The sequence below is a fragment of the Xenopus laevis genome, chromosome 6S (genome assembly GCF_017654675.1).
Source record: "Xenopus laevis strain J_2021 chromosome 6S, Xenopus_laevis_v10.1, whole genome shotgun sequence".
Classification (NCBI taxonomy): Eukaryota; Metazoa; Chordata; class Amphibia; order Anura; family Pipidae; genus Xenopus; species Xenopus laevis.
In genome coordinates, this window is record NC_054382.1 from 132,920,257 (window position 1) to 132,937,542 (window position 17,286).

Here is a 17,286-nt window from a genome sequence, read left to right on the forward strand (position 1 = left end):
ATTGCTGCTATTGACAAGCTCAAACTTTAGCCTCGTGCAATAAGTTCACTATAGAAAATAGGACATTTTTAGCCACATTCATATTTAGATTTTAGTTCTCCTTTAATGAAGGCATGCATTAGGCACACTGCCTACTTTACTGGGAATGTCAAGTGTTGCTATAGAAAACAGAATAGTAGGACGCCAGATTGTGCTAAGCTACAACACTACGGGGTTCTCCCAGTTTCTCTTTAGGTTGGGTTCATGCAGGGTAAGCCAAGGTGGCTACCAGAAGATATAGCAGGGGGGCTCTAGGAAGCCGTTCAAGACCGTACACACACATATACACATATATATATATATATATATATATATATATATATATATATATATATATATATATATATATATATATATATATATATATATATATATATATATATATATATATATATATATATATATATATATATATATATATATATATATATATATATATATATATATATATATATATATATATATTATAGTTTCCAAACCAGCACTCCCTTTTGGTGAAAAAATTTAATTTTTTATTGTGACATGGTATCTTATTCCAACGTTTCGATCCCTATTGGGATCTTTTTCAAGGAAGATCTTTGAAAAAGATCCCAATAGGGATCGAAACGTTGGAATAAGATACCATGTCACAATAAAAAATTACATTTTTTCACCAAAAGGGAGTGCTGGTTTGGAAACTATTGGTGTATACTAAAATTACCGTGCACCCCTCCTTATCCTTGGAGTGGGGATAGTCATTGGAGAATTATAAATATATATATATATATATATATATATATATATATATATATATATATATATATATATATATATATATATATATCTCCAATTGAATTTGAATCGAAAAAACACAATTTTCTGCGAAAAAAACTTGAATGTCAGGAAGGCTGCAAACAACTCCAAACTGATCCCTGGACGTCTCTCATTGACTGAAACAGCAATTCAGGTTTTAGGTCAAATTCATAAAGGGTCGGAGTATGATAAATCGCGGAAATCAAATTAGATTTAAAAAAAAAAAAAAATGTTATAACTCCCTAGTCGAATTTGACAGTTTTTACCATAAAAAAATTTGAAATTTCAATTTGACCCTTGATAAACCTGCCCCTTGGTGTGTCCTCAGTGATAACATTTTCTAACACAGATCTCTAGTGACAACTAAATTTATAGGCAAAACGTAGGCCCCATTCTTTAGTGCTTTGAGGGGTGATCTCATTCAAGCACTTTCTGCGGTGTGATCACCCTCGAATGTCCGCTAGGCAGCCATTATACTATCATATGATCCTGTCACCGAGCAGGAGGTTATAATAAATCAGCTCATCTGAAGTCCACCGTGGTGTTAACACATTTTTTAAATGGCTGAGCCATGGCTTGATGCGGTGATATAGAGAGGCCGGCAACCATAAAGCATGGCAGGAATGCGTATTTTTTTAATAAACATAAAAAAGTAGAAACAGCCTGAGGGATTAGTAGGAAATACATTCTTCCATACGTGTCCCCAGTACTACATATTGCTTTCAGGGACAAACAAATCTTGGTTTTAACACAAAACATCCAATAAGGTAATTTAAAGGGGGCAAATCAGATCAAAAACGATTTTGTTGGGCCTGAAAACAATGTGAAATATTGGGCAAAGTAGCAATGTGTTTGGAAAAAAACATATTTTCCTTTACGGCTAGAAGTGTTAATATCAGCCTTACGCTTGCAGGAGCAAATCCATTATCTACGTGTCGTGTGAAAATGTTTTATTTCCTTTCTGGAAAACAGGAGCCTTCACTACAGAACTGCCTGCAATGCCTTTGGTTGATTTAAAAATCCATAACAGTCAGCAGGCATAGTTATAAATACAAAAATGCATTTGCTTCTATCCAAAACTCTGTATAATCTATACAGGGAACTCTGAGTATCACTCGTTTATTATAAGGGATAATGTACCCCCTACTGTAAATGATAAGGATATTAGAAGTCACTGAGGGGTTGTTCTGTGACCATATAAAGGCACAAGGCTGCAGGCTGAGTTATACAGGGAACTCTGAGTATCACTCATGTATTATAAGGGATAATGTACCCCTACTGTAAATGATAAGGATGTTAGAAGTCACTGAGGGGTTGTTCTGTGACCATATAAAGACACAAGGCTGCAGGCTGAGTTATACAGGGAACTCTGAGTATCACTCATGTATTATAAGGGATAATGTACCCCCTACTGTAAATGATAAGGATATTAGAAGTCACTGAGGGGTTGTTCTGTGACCATATAAAGGCACAAGGCTGCAGGCTGAATGCTTTGATACATGTGTCTGAACTCCAATGACTTCTAATACTAATATGCTCATATTTCTAGGAGAATATTGAATATATTTTGGAACACTCAAGACAGAAACGACTACACCAAGAAAATATTTGAATATCATTTCTGGCTCGTTTCTTATAAATGGTTTAAAGGAGAAGGAATGGTTAAAACTAAGTAAGCCTTATCAGAAAGGTCCATCTAAATATACCAGTAAACCCTCAAAGTAATGTTGCTCTGAGTCCCCTGTCAAAAGAAACACAGCATTTCTTTCCTTCTATTGTGTACACATGGGCTTCTGTATCAGACTTCCTGTCTTCAGCTTAAACCTCATTGCCCTGGGCAAGAGCATGCTCAGCTTGCTCCTCTTTCCCCTCCCCCTCCCTTCTCTACTGTAATCTGAGCCCAGAGCAGGGAGAGACTCAGGCAGGAAGTGATGTCACACCATGTTAATACTGCAGCTCCTATCCTAAACAAACAGAGGGCTTCTAGAGCTCTTTACTCAGGTATGGTAAAACATTCTACAATATAAATATAGCATTCTAGCTTGCACTATTGCAGCTAATCTATTGGCAATAAAATGCCTCCGTAGCTTTCCTTCTCCTTTAAATTCTCAGTTTCCAGTAACAAAGATCCAGAGAACAGGTCCCTTATTATACACTCCATATAGTACTCACCGCAATGAAGGTATTCAACGTGGCATTGGTAGGATTGTGGGTGATCAGGAACCGCATATTCTTGTAACAAACCTCCACTGGGGCAGGACGATTGATACGCGCCATGATCACACAGTAACAATAAAAATAGGTGATGTTTATATATAGAAAAAACCCACAAATATTGTGCAAAAAAATTTGATCTCAAGGGTACAGTATCAGCAAAAAGCACCAAAAAGAAAATATAATATAGTGAAAGCACCACGTGTGGGAAGTAATTCTTAGTAGTGAACGGTTTTCTTCATAAGAAATCTGTGCAAGTGGAGCAAGTCTTTAGAAATATCCCCTGGGACAAGCGTCCTCCTTCCTTACATCAGGGGGAACCTGTAGGAGTTCAAATGAAATGAACGTGATGCTATGAGCTCAATCACGTTACCCCATCAGGATAATGTATGGATATTCCAGCAGGGAGGGAAAGGCAAAGAGAAGCAAGGCCAGGCAGGTAGGACAGTGTCTGGGAGTAGATCCGGCTGCAGAGGGATATAATGGTGGTGTAGCAGATCCGGTGGGATTTAATGATGGTGTAGCCTGGGAGAGATGTGGATTGTAAGCCTCGGGCACAGCACGTCCTTCATGCGCAGCTGCAGTGTTGAGCGTGGCAATATTCAAAGATGTTCTTCAGCAGCTCCATATGCGTGAGAATTGCCTGCTGCAACCAAAAGGAAAATGAAATAAATGGTTAAACAAGCTTAGCCAATCACATCCATGCAAGAGAAAAGGAACGAATTGTAAATCTACACAGTGAGGGGATACCTCTTTAACAGGGTGTACCTTGTGCGAATAGACACCCCACTCAGATATTATTCAGGCTTAATGCCCACATTGAAGTGGCGATATCGGGCTGATCCTAGGGCCCAACGATCAGAACAGACTGGATCTGATACGGGCGATTGGATCGCATAGACGCACTGATGCGGCCGGGATTTTTTAACTTGCCCGATCAAGAAAGTCGACCAGATATCTATTGGGAAAGCCATTTGGAAGGCCCCACACACAGGCCAATAAGCTGCCGACTCGGTCCGTTTAGACTAGAACTGCAATTTCTTTCATTAGGCAAAATGTTATGTTTCAGTTTACTTGCCCTTTAATGAACAGAAGTCAGCGCCTTCCCATCATTAAAGGATAAGTAAACCTTTAAAATAAGTGAAGGTAAAATTAATGAGGGAGCTATTCTAAGAAATTTTGCAAAGCACATTCTGTTTTATTTTGTTTTTATTCCAAGATATTAAGGGATACATGTGCTGTTAATATGAATGTTGTTACAACAGCGCCACCTGCTGGTCAGTTTCCCACCAGTCTGACCAGCAAGTAGTCAAGGAAGTTGTCAGGAGAAAGAAAGAGGCTGATGTTCTTCTGCTTAGGAATAAAATTAGAAACCTTTCTCACATCTTTCCTAAGCAGAAGAACATCAATCTGGGTCAGAATTAACATCTAGAAAATAAAGGGAATGTGGGACCTGAAAACAACACCACAAACTAAAGGTTGTGCAAGGATACCAAGCAGATCATATAAACTTGAACACCCTTTAATTAATGCCATAAAGCAACCATGCAGCATTCAACTGGTACTGATCAACTCCCAGCTCCCAATATTGCAGTTAACAATGAACACAACCCTTGAGACCGGCCTTTTGAGATCCATTAAATAAAATCCAAAATGGATTCACTGCTATGAATTTGCTGCACTCAATCGTCCTGCTGCTTTTCATAAAAAAAGAAATAGGATTTTAAATGAAAGGCATCCAAAGTAGTTGCTTTTCGGGCCCGGAATGTTTCCCGAAGAATGGCAGCCTGTGTTAGGTTCCGAGTGCCCAGGCATATGTTCTGCATGTGACCGTCAGATGACTGAACAAGGAAAGGTTACTGCCGAGCAACACGGTCTTGTTTAGGTATTTTCCAATGGTAGCAAGGCCAAACCTGACTAAATGTTATTTGTAGCACAGCCCAATGACAAGACCTTCCTGTCTGACTGATACAAAAACTAGTCAACATTGTGGCCTTTATGCAGAAAACACAATGACCTCTGACTAACACTAATAACTGGACTGGGAAGAGATAGGAACACAGGAACCCTCTGCTGTTTGATGATCTGAGTAGGGGCCCAAACTACCAAAAGTAGGGTCTCCCAGATTGGCCCTGATTAATGACCCTTGAGGTACCCAACTGGAAGGCTAGAAATGCCGCAAGGTCAGGATAACTTTGGGCTGTAGGCGTTCTACTAGGCCAACAGGTCTACATGGGCATCTAGCCAAAAACACAGGCACTCTCTGCTGTTTGATGATCTGGGTAGGGGGCCAAACTACCAAAACTAGGGTCTTCTCAACTGGCCCTGATGAGAGATGCTAGTGGTACCCAACTGGAAGGCTAGAAAATGCCACAAAGCCAGGAGCACTCTGGGCTGTAGGTGTTCTACTAGGCCGATGGGTCTCCATGGGCATCTAGCTAAAAACATAGGCACCCTCTGCTGTTTGATGATTTGGGTAGGGGATCAAACTACCAAAACTAGGATCTACCCAACTGGCCCTGAGAGACCATTGAGGTACCTAACTGGAAGGCTAGAAAATTCCACAAGGCAAGAAGCACTCTGGGCTATAGGTGTTCTACTAGGCCAACGGTCTACATGGGCATCTAGCCAAAAACACAGGCACCTTCTGCTGTTTGATGATCTGGGTAGGGGCCGAAACTACCAAAAGTAGGGTCTACCCAACTGGCCCTGATGAGAGACCCTTTAGGCACCCAACTGGAAGGCTAGAAAATGCCACAAGGCAAGGACCACTCTGATGTTCTACTTGGCAGACAGGTCTACATGGCATCTAGCCAAAAGCGGGATCCATGTATGCCCAGCTTGAGCACCACTAGTCAAGAAGGATGGCAATTATCCCAGGCTAATTGGCAGGTTAAATGTACAGCTACGCAAAGGCTCCATATTTTGTAGACAAGCCAGTAGAGAATAAGCCTCATCTAACATGGCCCTAAAGTTTAAAGAAAAAGAATGTGATTAAAATTTGAGCTTTGTTAGCAGTTTGTTATGTAACGCAACACTACCAATTCTCTGCACCCATAACTGGCTCTTACACATGGGCATATTTCTTTAACGTGTTAAGAAGAGCATGCTAAACACATAACACTGCATTTATATGAATTTTTTAAAAAATGCACCTAAGTGGTTTTTTGTCAGCTCCAAATGCAATCCTCTACAGCACGTTGCATCTAAAAACATGACAAAACAAAATTATATATATATATATATATATATATATATATATATATATATATATATACCCTAATTGTGGCTTCCCCTAATACCTAGAATAGGGCACTTATATTAGGGAAGCATGTAAACTTTGTAAGACAATATCTATGAAAGTTGCCCCATGTCAGAGCGCATGCACATAATGCACTTCTGATGTCTGTTACTATTACCGCCAAACAGAGTGCGGGATCTATAAGTCCGCACCTTGGGTTGGGGATAATATATTTTTGTAACAGGTGCCCTTTAACTTCAGAATGGACTCATAAGGTTAAAGATGGGGTAACAGTCACCCTGCTATAGTTCCAGGGGTACCCAGGGCACAAATAAGCACTCACCCCAAATCTCCCCCTAACTGACCTTCAGGCTGGGACCCTTAGCTCATAACAAGGTTACAGATATATAGAAACATTGGGGTGTCACCCTGCTATAGTTCCAGGGGTACCCAGGGCACAAATAAGCACTCACCCCAAATCTCCCCCTAACTGACCTTCAGGCTGGGCCCCCTTAGCTCATAACAAGGTTACAGATATATAGAAACATTGGGGTAACAGTCACCCTGCTATAGTTCCAGAATAAGCACCCACCCCAAATCTCAGTGTTTTACAATCTAATTCCTGCCACATAATAAGGTTAATTTAGGAGCCAATTAACCCCTTGACGTATCTAGGGTGTGGGAAGAAACCCACAAAAAAGACAGCACTCAGATGGGAATCAAACTCAGAACCCCTGTGCCACCCATCTATTCTTCATCTCTGTGTAAGTAGCTCCTGTTATGCAGACAAGGTTTTTAGGATGTAACAAAGAATTCTATAGAAAAGGACATAGAATCACCCTCACTCACCTTCCCAAGTTCAGCTCAATAGCCAAGAGGAGCCCAGAGCAAATGGCAGTGGATTTCTGAGCCCAATAAAGCCCTCAGCTCAGAACTAGTCACGACTGCTTTCTCTGGGCACACGATACAGGCAACACAGGCTGCTAATGGCACAACCAATGCACTTGTAATACTCTTAGTGAAACTAATCCGCACACAAATAAGATTTGTTTCCTCCTTCTTTCCCGGAGCTCATCTAGGTTTCCAGCAGCGAGTTGGTGAGAATTTAGCAGCAAGCTCCCGGCACTCACAGAGAGAACATTCATACAGCTGGTATGTACTATAGTAAAAGAGGAATGCCAACTATTTGTATTGTGCTTGGAAACTTCACTAGAATAAAACAAGGAAGGGAATTTCCTACCGAAGACGGAAAAATAAATATATCATAAAGTCTTATCAGTAATCCAGGTGTAGCGCAGGCGGATACAGTAGACAATTTCAAGGAAGGGTCAAAAAGTGCAATTTCATCAAGTAAAAGAAACAATGTAGTAGCTCTTCACAACGACTTGGATTCTTCTTCCCTGGTCAGTTAATCAGCTGGCTTCTGCTACATTGTTACAAGGCTAAGGAACAGAACCAAGGAACAGAAAGCAACTGGATTTATATTGGACATTTCTTCATTGGGTAGAGCTTTATTTGGGGGTTTACATCCTCCTTTGAGAACATCTAATATGTGACAATGTATCAAACACGACCATCGCTCTATATGTGTGTGTATATAATATATATGTTTCTACATTTGGTCAGAGGGTCACACAGTTTTCCCAATGTGAGTGAATCAGTTATGAATGGGCACAGGGCTTGTCTAGTGACCTGTAGTGACTGCACCTATGGAATGCACTGAGCCGCACCTCGAGCAGGTGTGAAAATACTCCAGGGTACCTAAGCTCAAGTACAGGTATTTATAAGTACGGTCAGCACAATAACAACAGAAGCATCTTACGCTTGTGAGGTGGAAGGCAAACATATATATTTGGCTAGAAGGGACATGAGGAACAACTAGTGGGATGGAACAACGTGGATGAGGCTGAGGTTGACTCTCTTTGCCTCATATGGGAGTTCCATCCCACTAGATTGCCCCTCTTTGCCTCATCCTGGGTGTTCCATCCTACTAGATTACCCATTATAGCCTCATCCTGGGTGTTCCATCCCACTAGATTACCCCTCTTTGCCTCATCCGGGTGTTCCAACCCACTAGATTGCCTCTCTTTGCCTCATACGGGAGTTCCATCCCACTAGATTACCCCTTTTAGCCTCATCCTGGGTGTTCCATTCCACTAGATTACCCCTTTTAGCCTCATCCTGGGTGTTCCATTCCACTAGATTGTCCCTTTTAGCCTCATCCGGGTGTTCCATCCCACTAGATTACCCCTCTTTGCCTCATCCGGGTGTTCCATCCCACTAGATTGCCTCACTTTGCCTCATCTGGGTGTTCCATCCCATTAGATTGCCCCTCTCCCTCTTTGCCTCATCCGGGAGTTCCATCCCACTAGATTGCCCCTCATAGCCTCATCTGGGTGTTCCAACCCACTGGATTACCCCTCTTTGCCTCATCCGGGTGTTCCATCCCACTGGATTACCCCTCTTTGCCTCATCCGGGTGTTCCATCCCACTGGATTACCCCTCTTTGCCTCATCCGGGTGTTCCATCCCACTAGATTACCCATTTTAGCCTCATCCTGAGTGTTCTATCTAGGGATGCACCGAATCAAGGATTCGGTTCGGGATTGGGCCAGGATTTGGCCTTTTTCAGTAGGATTCTGATTCAGCCGAATCCTTCTGCCTGGCTGAAACGAATCCGAATCCTAATTTGCATATGCCAAATAGACCAACAAAAGGTCCGGGTCAGGACCAAAACCTTAAGGGGCCATCTACAACCCAAAATTCTCTAACCGCTAAGCAAAGAGAAGGTGGTGCAAGGTTTAACCAGACTACACCTGAGGGTGCCCTGCACCTTACAAGCACCCTGGATTCACAGCAGAAGCTGCACGGTGTTCGCAAACAGTTAATGACATAGAGAGGCCACGGCACGATCTTATCCCACGGCACATGGTGTCAATAGTACTCAGGTTGCTATGGCACCAGTAACCATGTTTTGGTTTATTCAAATTTGCTTGTTGTTGTTTCTACAAAAGTACAAGCCAATTAGTTGGTATCAAGTTCCAGAGCTGGAGAGAAGAAGTAATCACTGGGGGTGTAAACAACAAAAACAACAACTACAAAGCAGCACTTCAGCCCTCACCTACCAACCTGCAGCAGGAACAGCCCCCTATGTTTGCTCATAGCCTCGGTCTCTTCATACCTTAAGTCTACCAGAAAATCATGTAAACATTATATAAATATGATAGGCTGGTTTTGCCTCCAATACGGATTAATTAGATCTTTGTTTGAAGTTACTGTTTTATTATTACAGAGAAAAATGTGGATGATTTCATTATAACATAGTCTATGGAAGACAGCTTTTCCCTAATTAGGAGCTTTCTGGATAATGGGTTTTCGGATAATGGACCCCATATAGTATATGGCTGGGCCTGGCCGCATCTTGACAAGTTACGTATAGTAACCATGAACAGATGTTTCCCCTTGAAACCAAGCACCTATGAAATCTCCAAGCAGCAGATGTAATTAGAGATCATCTCAGATAGACATAAGGTGGCCATAAACACGTCGCCAAATAAAAGGATCTCGGGCTGATCCCATCGTAGGCCCTAGGGCCGAGCAATCGGATCACATGGAGGAGAATACGCTCAGACAAGGACGGCATCACTGAACCAATGAGGCTCTCCATCAGACTGGCCCAATCACCATCTGCCCGACTTTCGACCAAACTATCAATGGAGGAAGCACGTTGGAGGGCCCCATACACTGCCCAAAAAGCAGCCAATTTAATCTTTAGGCAGTTTATATCTGCCTGTGTATCTGGAAACCTTTACACATGTGCCTTAAAGATTCCAACAAATCCTTTTTAATTAGACAAAGGGGAAAGGAAGGAAGGGGCGGGACAGGAAGGGGAAGGAAAGGGAGGAAAGAAGGAAACTAATAAAGAAAAAGGAAAGGAAAGAAGGAAAGAGAAGAAAAGGGAACTAGAAAAGCCAAGATTTCAACTGCCATAATGCCTTGTATGCTTCTTCACTGGCTTCTGCTACATTGTTTCAGGAGTCAGAACCAGGAGTGCAGAGGGAAAGATATTGCTTTCCAGATACTGTGTGAATATATTGGAAATGTGCTTACAGTTACACACAAGCATCAAGTAAAAGATTACCTGGTAGCTGCTAGTTGTAGTCCTACATGTCCTCTATCCAATGGCAGCACACGGCAACAATCCCTTCCCTGAATCTGCTGCCTTATTAACCAGAGCCAGTCTGGGATCCCGATTGTCAAAGTCGCATCCACCCCCCCCCATCTCCTTTTCGGCTGAGATTCTGGGATTTCCCTCCTATCAGCAGCTGGGAACTTTCAAGCATTTATTACGTCAAGAGGGTTTTTAGAGTTGGATTCAGAGAAGAATCAATAAATGTTCCCGAGGGAAGGCAAACAAATAAATAGGCCGCAGCTGTGAGAATCCCGGAATAAAAAACACAGAGAGCTCATGTTGCAAGAGATTTGCCCTGATGGTTTCCAGGCCCAGACAGAGCTCAGCGTAACCCCTGCAGTCTAAGGTGACCGACACTTTCCCTCCCAACGCCCGTCACATACACAGACAACTACCGAATTGTTCCCATGCTGCCCTGCTAAATAAAACCTACATTTATACATACTACTGCTATATGGATTCATTTTCAGTGGTTTTAGGGTTATTTAAATGTGATTGCAGTATCTGTCTGCCTTTTACTGTTTGCTGCACTGTTGGTTCACACACTTGCAACAATGTAGCAGAAGCAAGCTGTTTAACAGCCCTGGAGGAGATTGACTTCTGCAACTTTGGACAGATTTCCCCTTTAAAGCCAAATACAAGAAAACAGCAATAGCTGATGGCTCTTTTCTGTCTAGGATACATTGGGGCAAATTCACTAAGATTCGTAGTTGTGCCAGCGTCCGCTTCACCAGGCGTATTTTCGCCAGCGCTACGTAAATTCTCTAAAATCCGAAGTTGCGCTCAGGGAAAGCGTAAGGCTGCGAAGTTGCACTAGTGTTAATTCGCCAAGCAAAGCGAAGTTACGCTAGCGATGGTTAATTTGCATACGGCGCCAAATTGAAGTTACAATGGAGGAATATGTAGCATCACTACACAAGCCTGGGAAACCTTCAAAACAGCAAATAACATTTTTATTTTGCCCTACACATGTGCCCACTGTATAGGTAAGTTGCCATGAGTAAGGAAATGTAGGGGGGAAGGAGGGGAGCCCCAAAAAAAATTTCGTTCTTTTTCAGCCTATAACCCATAAAAAAAGAAAAAACGCCAGCGTTTTTTGGGACTTAGAAATTTTTTTAACTTTTTTTGAAGCAATCCCCATCTACTCTATTGCGCTTCGCCTGGTCTGAGGAGGCGGAGGAAGTCTGGCCTAAAAGGTAGCGTTCAGAAAAATGCGCACGTTAGTGAATTTGCGTAGTTACGTCCATTGCACAAATTCGCCAGGCGTAAGGGTGCGAAGTAACACTAGCGAATTTACGCCAGTGAATCGGCGAATTAACTAAAATGCGCTACGCTAGCGAATTAACGCTAGCGTTAGGCGCTTCGTCCTTTAGTGAATTTGCTCCATTGACTGCAAGATATACCCGAAAAAGCAAGCGTTTGGGAGCAGAGCGAGGGAAAACCAAAAGCATTTCCGGATGATCCTTGTAAAGTCGCCAGGATTTAATTGGCAAGTTTAAGCAAAGGGAAGAGATTCTGTCCATTGGGGATGATACAAGAGCCGGACAACTGCTCTGCAAGCTCACATAGAATGAACAACGGAGAATGGCAACTCACGGTTTCAAGGGGAAGTACACCAGCTAACGACAGAAACCTGGGGGAAGTTTAGACGAGAAAGCTAGCATGACATTCGTTTAAAGGAGGAGTTCCCAATCTTTTATACCCATGAGCCACATTCAAATATAAAAAAAAAGTCAGAGAGCAGTCAGAGGCTAAAAGTAAGTAAGCTTTATCAGAAGGGTCTATATAAATACACTAGTAATCCCTCAAAGTAATGCTGCTGTGAGTCCTCTGTCAAAAGAAACAGCACATTTCTTTCCTTCTATTGTGTACTCATGGGCTTCTGTATCAGACTTCCTGTTTTCAGCTTAAACCTCCAGGGCTAGGGCTTGAGCATGCTCAGTTTGCTCCTCTCCCCCTCTACTAGAGTCCTACGCGGAACCAATTTCTAAGACCCTGACCCGAACCCCAAACTGCAACCCCCATATTTACCCACTACCCGACCAGGACCCACAACTGCCTTATCCGTAACCCAACCTGTAACCCCCCGACCACCATCAAACAGGAAGTGATGGTGCTGCAAACCAGAAATGACGTCATCAAAAGTGGGACAGAAACAAGTTTTGTAAGGAGTTTAAAAGGAGTAAAATATAGACAATATTACATAAGGACAAGAAATTTAGATGAGACCCACAACTAACCTGCAGCTATTTCCGCACCTGAAAATCCTCCCCTCATTCCGCAGGGTGCCCGCTTTTTTTGCCGGTACCTGACCCGCTGCAGGACTTTACCCTCTTCAGGACTTTACCCTCTTCCTCCCTGCTGTAATCTGAGCCCAGAGCTATGAGTGAGCAGGGAGAGACTCATGCAGGAAGTGATGTCACACCAAGCTAATATGGCAGCTGCTTTCCTAAACAAACAGTTTCTAGAGCGGTTTACTCAGGTATGGTAAAGCATTCTGCAGAATAAATATAGTCTTATAGCTTGCACTATTGTAGCTAATCTATTGGCAATAAACTGCTTTGGTAGCTTTCCTTCTCCTTTAAATGCCAGAAATTCAAAAATAAGCACCTGTTGCGGGCACTGGGCTTCCAAAAAAATGGACCCGCGCTTAATGTAACATTAACAATGCAATGTTTAACTCTTGTTATTAACACACTAAATATTGTATCTCAAACGGACTACTGTGCTTATATCCTTTCAGTACTTGAACAAAAAGTTACTTACATTTTCCTGATTTTACATTTTCCCGGATTTTACATAATTTTTCCTGGTCCCATGAAAAATGTAAAAGGGGGTTCTATACCTCCCGATTATCCCGTATTTAGAGGGACAGTCCCTCTTTTCACAGCTCAAACCGCAGTCCCTTGTTTGTACTGGAAAGTATAGTTTTTCCTCTGCACTGAACAGCCAGAGAAAGAAACAAAGTTTCTAAATTAATTGGCTTTTGGCAGAGAGCTCAGAACAGCCACAGCTTCAGATAAGATACTTTTGTAACAATTTTGAGCTAAGCAAATAACTAATTGTAACAATATAAGATAACAGGTCCATTGGGAGAAGTTAGACTTAAAGGGCAATTCACCTTTATTTCCAAAACTGTAATAACTGGAAAAAAACCCAGAAATATGTTCAAATTTTCATAACCTGCCAAATTTTGTACAATGAACATTGCAATTAAGGGGGTGTGGCCATAAATATGGGCTGGCCAGAAAAAAAAATTGCCGCACTGCGCGTGGCAAATTTATTGTCCCTCTTTTTACTTCCAAAATGTTGGGAGGTATTGGGTTCTACTGTATTCTATAAACTGTAACATAGGGGTCCGTTTACTAAAGCTCTGTAAATTTGACTATATGATTCCGCATGTTATTAGTTTAGTTTAGTAAACAAATATTTTGGCAGAAACATATTCACCGCAAGCAGTTTAATAAATTTGCGATGACCTCAGAAGTGATTGCGGTAACTACGTTAACGAACCAGCTTACGTTAGCGGTGATTTCTGCGAGTTGAAAATTTTCTGCCGACAAATTAAGTTTGCGAATATTTATGCTGTAAAATAGTCGCGTTTTTATGGCGTTTATTATGGCAGGATTTATGGCCAGATATGTATCTTCAAAACTGCTAAAGTTTATAGATATGATCAACAACACAGATTTTACCAAACACGTATGCATCGTATAAATTCACAATTCAATACATCCAGTCACAAGACTTACCCCCTGCCAACAGAATCATATAAAAAAAAAAATCACAATTTATAATATATATAAATGTAGTTCACACATTTCGCGGTTTAGTAAGCCGGGCATTAATGTGTACGTAGCGTTATTTTCAGCGAATGCGATAACTGGCGAACACATATTCTTGAGCAAGAAAATTTTCGAATTTATATTTACCGCAGGTTAGTAAACTGACAAAAACATATTCGGTGATAAATGTGTCTATATTTTGTGCACGAATTTTTGTACATTTGAGCCAAGCATCACTCTGCACAGTATTTCAGATTGTCATTTGCAACAGATTTAAAAAGAGCACCCATGGGCGGGCAATTAGGGGCCCTTTAAGTGCATGCCAATGGGTTTGACTGTTGGTTCAGGTATAGGACCTGTTATGCAGAATGCTCGAGACCTTGGGTTGTCCAGATAACGGATCTTTCCATAGTTTGGATCTTCATACCTTAAAGGGATACTGTCATGGAAAAAAAAAATTTTTTCAAAATGAATCAGTTAATAGTGCTGCTCCAGCAGAATTCTGCACTGAAATCCATTTCTCAAAAAAGCAAACAGATTTTTTTATATTCAATTTTGAAATCTGACATGGGGCTAGACATTTTGTCAATTTCCCAGCTGCCCCCAGTCATGTGACTTGTGCTCTGATAAACTTCAATCACTCTTTACTGCAAGTTGGAGTGATATCACCCCCCTCCCTTTCCCCCCAGCAGCCAAACAACAGAACAATGGGAAGGTAACCAGATAGCAGCTCCCTAACACAAGATAACAGCTGCCTGGTAGATCCAAGAACAACACTCAATAGTAAAATCCCATGTCTCACTGAGACACATTCAGTTACATTGAGAAGGAAAAACAGCAGCCTGCCAGAAAGCATTTCTCTCCTAAAGTGCAGGCACAAGTCACATGACCAGGGGCAGCTGGGAAATTGACAATATGTCTAGCCCCATGTCAGATTTCAAAATTGAATAGAGAATAGAGAATTGCTCTTTTGAGAAATGGATTTCAGTGCAGAATTCTGCTGGAGCAGCACTATTAACTGATTCCTTTTGAAAAAATTTTTTTTTCCCCATGACAGAATCCCTTTAAGTCTACTAGAAAATCATATAAACATTAAATAAACCAAATAGGCTGGTTTTGCTTCCAATAAGGATTAATTATATCTTAGTTGGGATCAAGTACAAGCTACTGTTTTATTATTACAGGGAAATTGTTTAAAAAAATCTGGATTATTTGATTATAATAGAGTCTATGGGAGACGGCCTTCCAGCAATTCAGAGCTTTCTGGATAACGGGTTTCCGGATAACAAATCCCATACCTGTATCTCAAGGCACGGCTGCTCAGGCGATTCCCTAAGATTTGCATTTTCTCCCTATTTCCTTACAACAAGGAAAATTTCCACACTTGCAAAATTCCTTCCCACTTGCAGGCATGAAGCTGATTATTAGTGGTGCTTGCGAAGCAAAGCATCACTACTGTTATCTTGCAAACTTATTTTTATTCTTCTTCCGTATGAAAGTTTGGCGCGTAACTAGTCCCGCACCGTTTGTCCTAGACCCATGAATGAGGTGTCAAATCGTGCGGCTTAATCGGGAAAGGGGTGGGTGGTTAATTGCCCCTTGCGGGGGCAATTAACCACCCCGAAAATCCCATAGATTAACATTGAGGCCAACTTTTGACGGATTCTAGCGCAGAGAGGGAATCTTGTAGAAACGTTAAATTTACCACATTTGAAGAGGTTTGCGACCTGTGTCAGATGATACCCCACACGAGGGTATAAGTTTTACCCCCGGGGCAGGAGAGGTCCCCAAATTTGCCCCATTGACTTATAATGGGGAATTTATCGAATAATTAGTTTGTCGCAGACCCATGAATGAGGTGTCAAACCGTTCAGCTTATTCGGGAATGGGGTGTTGTGACTTTTCTGTCCTATTTTGGGGACCCAAAAAAGTGAGCGGAGCCGCAAACAACCAATCAGATTTTCCCTATTGACTTCAATGAGAAAATGTAAACAGCTGTAATTCTCACAGTAATAAAGCCAGAGCTCCCAAACTTGGCACCGTGGGTCACTGGGTGACTGCAGCCAAAATTTACAAAAAGTGGGCGGAGTCTACAACAGCCAATCAAATTTCAGCCATTCAATTAAATAGGAAAATTTTAAACTGCTGCCGCTCTTAGACGGTTAATGGCAGCCTCCTCAAAGTTGGCACAGTTGGTCACTGGGGGACTGGGATTAAAATTAAGAAAAGTGGGTGGAGCCAAAACCAACCAATCAGATTTCTTTGATTGGTTTTAATGGGAAAAATTAAGAAGGCTGCCATTCTCTCAGTATTGATGTCAGGGACCTTGAATATCACAAATGTGGTCACTGGGGGTTTCCACTTCAAGTTTAGAAAAAGTGGGCGGAGCCACCAACAACCAATCAAATTTCATTCATTGATTTTCAATAGAAAAAAATAGAAATGCTGCCATTTTTACACATTAAATGACAGCATTCCCAAACTTTGGTATGTTAGTCACTGAGTGACTGTGGTTCACAATTAGGAAAAAAAGGGGCGGGGCAACAACAGCCAATCAGATTTGGGCCTGAGTTTTGCCACGGCAAGCACCACTCACATTTTCTTCAGGAAATGTACCTCTCTAGTTATTATTATTATTATAATCAGGAGGACAGGTTAAACTTCTAGCCCAAACACGTGGGGTAATGCACCAGGTATATTATAGGAACTGCTCCATCTTATCTAACCCAAAATGTTACTTCTCCTGGCACAGAGAGACAGTAATGTCAGCGCATTAATTAAACATATCTGCACAGATTGTGCTTGTACAGAATGTGTGCAGAAAAGCAGTTTTTAATCACCGGACCTGCCTCATCCCAGAACTGATGAATGTCCTTCCTTCCAGCAAGTCGGGAAATAAAAAGACAAAAATGAAGCAGCTGCCGGCAGGGTTTAAATCTCCTTTGTTAATGAAGCAAAGCCTGGGAGGTTATTACCAACAGCTATGTATCACAATAAACAAAGAATTCCATTTGTGGACTTTGG

At 41.6% G+C, this 17,286-nt stretch overlaps 1 protein-coding gene across 12 annotated transcripts in view; it reads right to left on the reverse strand.

Annotated features, from left to right (window-relative positions):
* Positions 1-17,286, reverse strand: part of ptp4a3.S (protein tyrosine phosphatase type IVA, member 3 S homeolog) — a 67,976-nt gene that overhangs the window by 12,410 nt on the left and 38,280 nt on the right. For 5 of the 12 annotated variants that reach the window (XM_018268812.2, XM_018268810.2, XM_041567250.1 and 2 more), the window contains one exon: positions 3,004-3,691. In XM_018268812.2, the coding sequence (XP_018124301.1) occupies positions 3,004-3,108 (105 nt within the window). In that variant the 5' untranslated portion in view covers positions 3,109-3,691. 12 annotated transcript variants of the gene reach the window in all.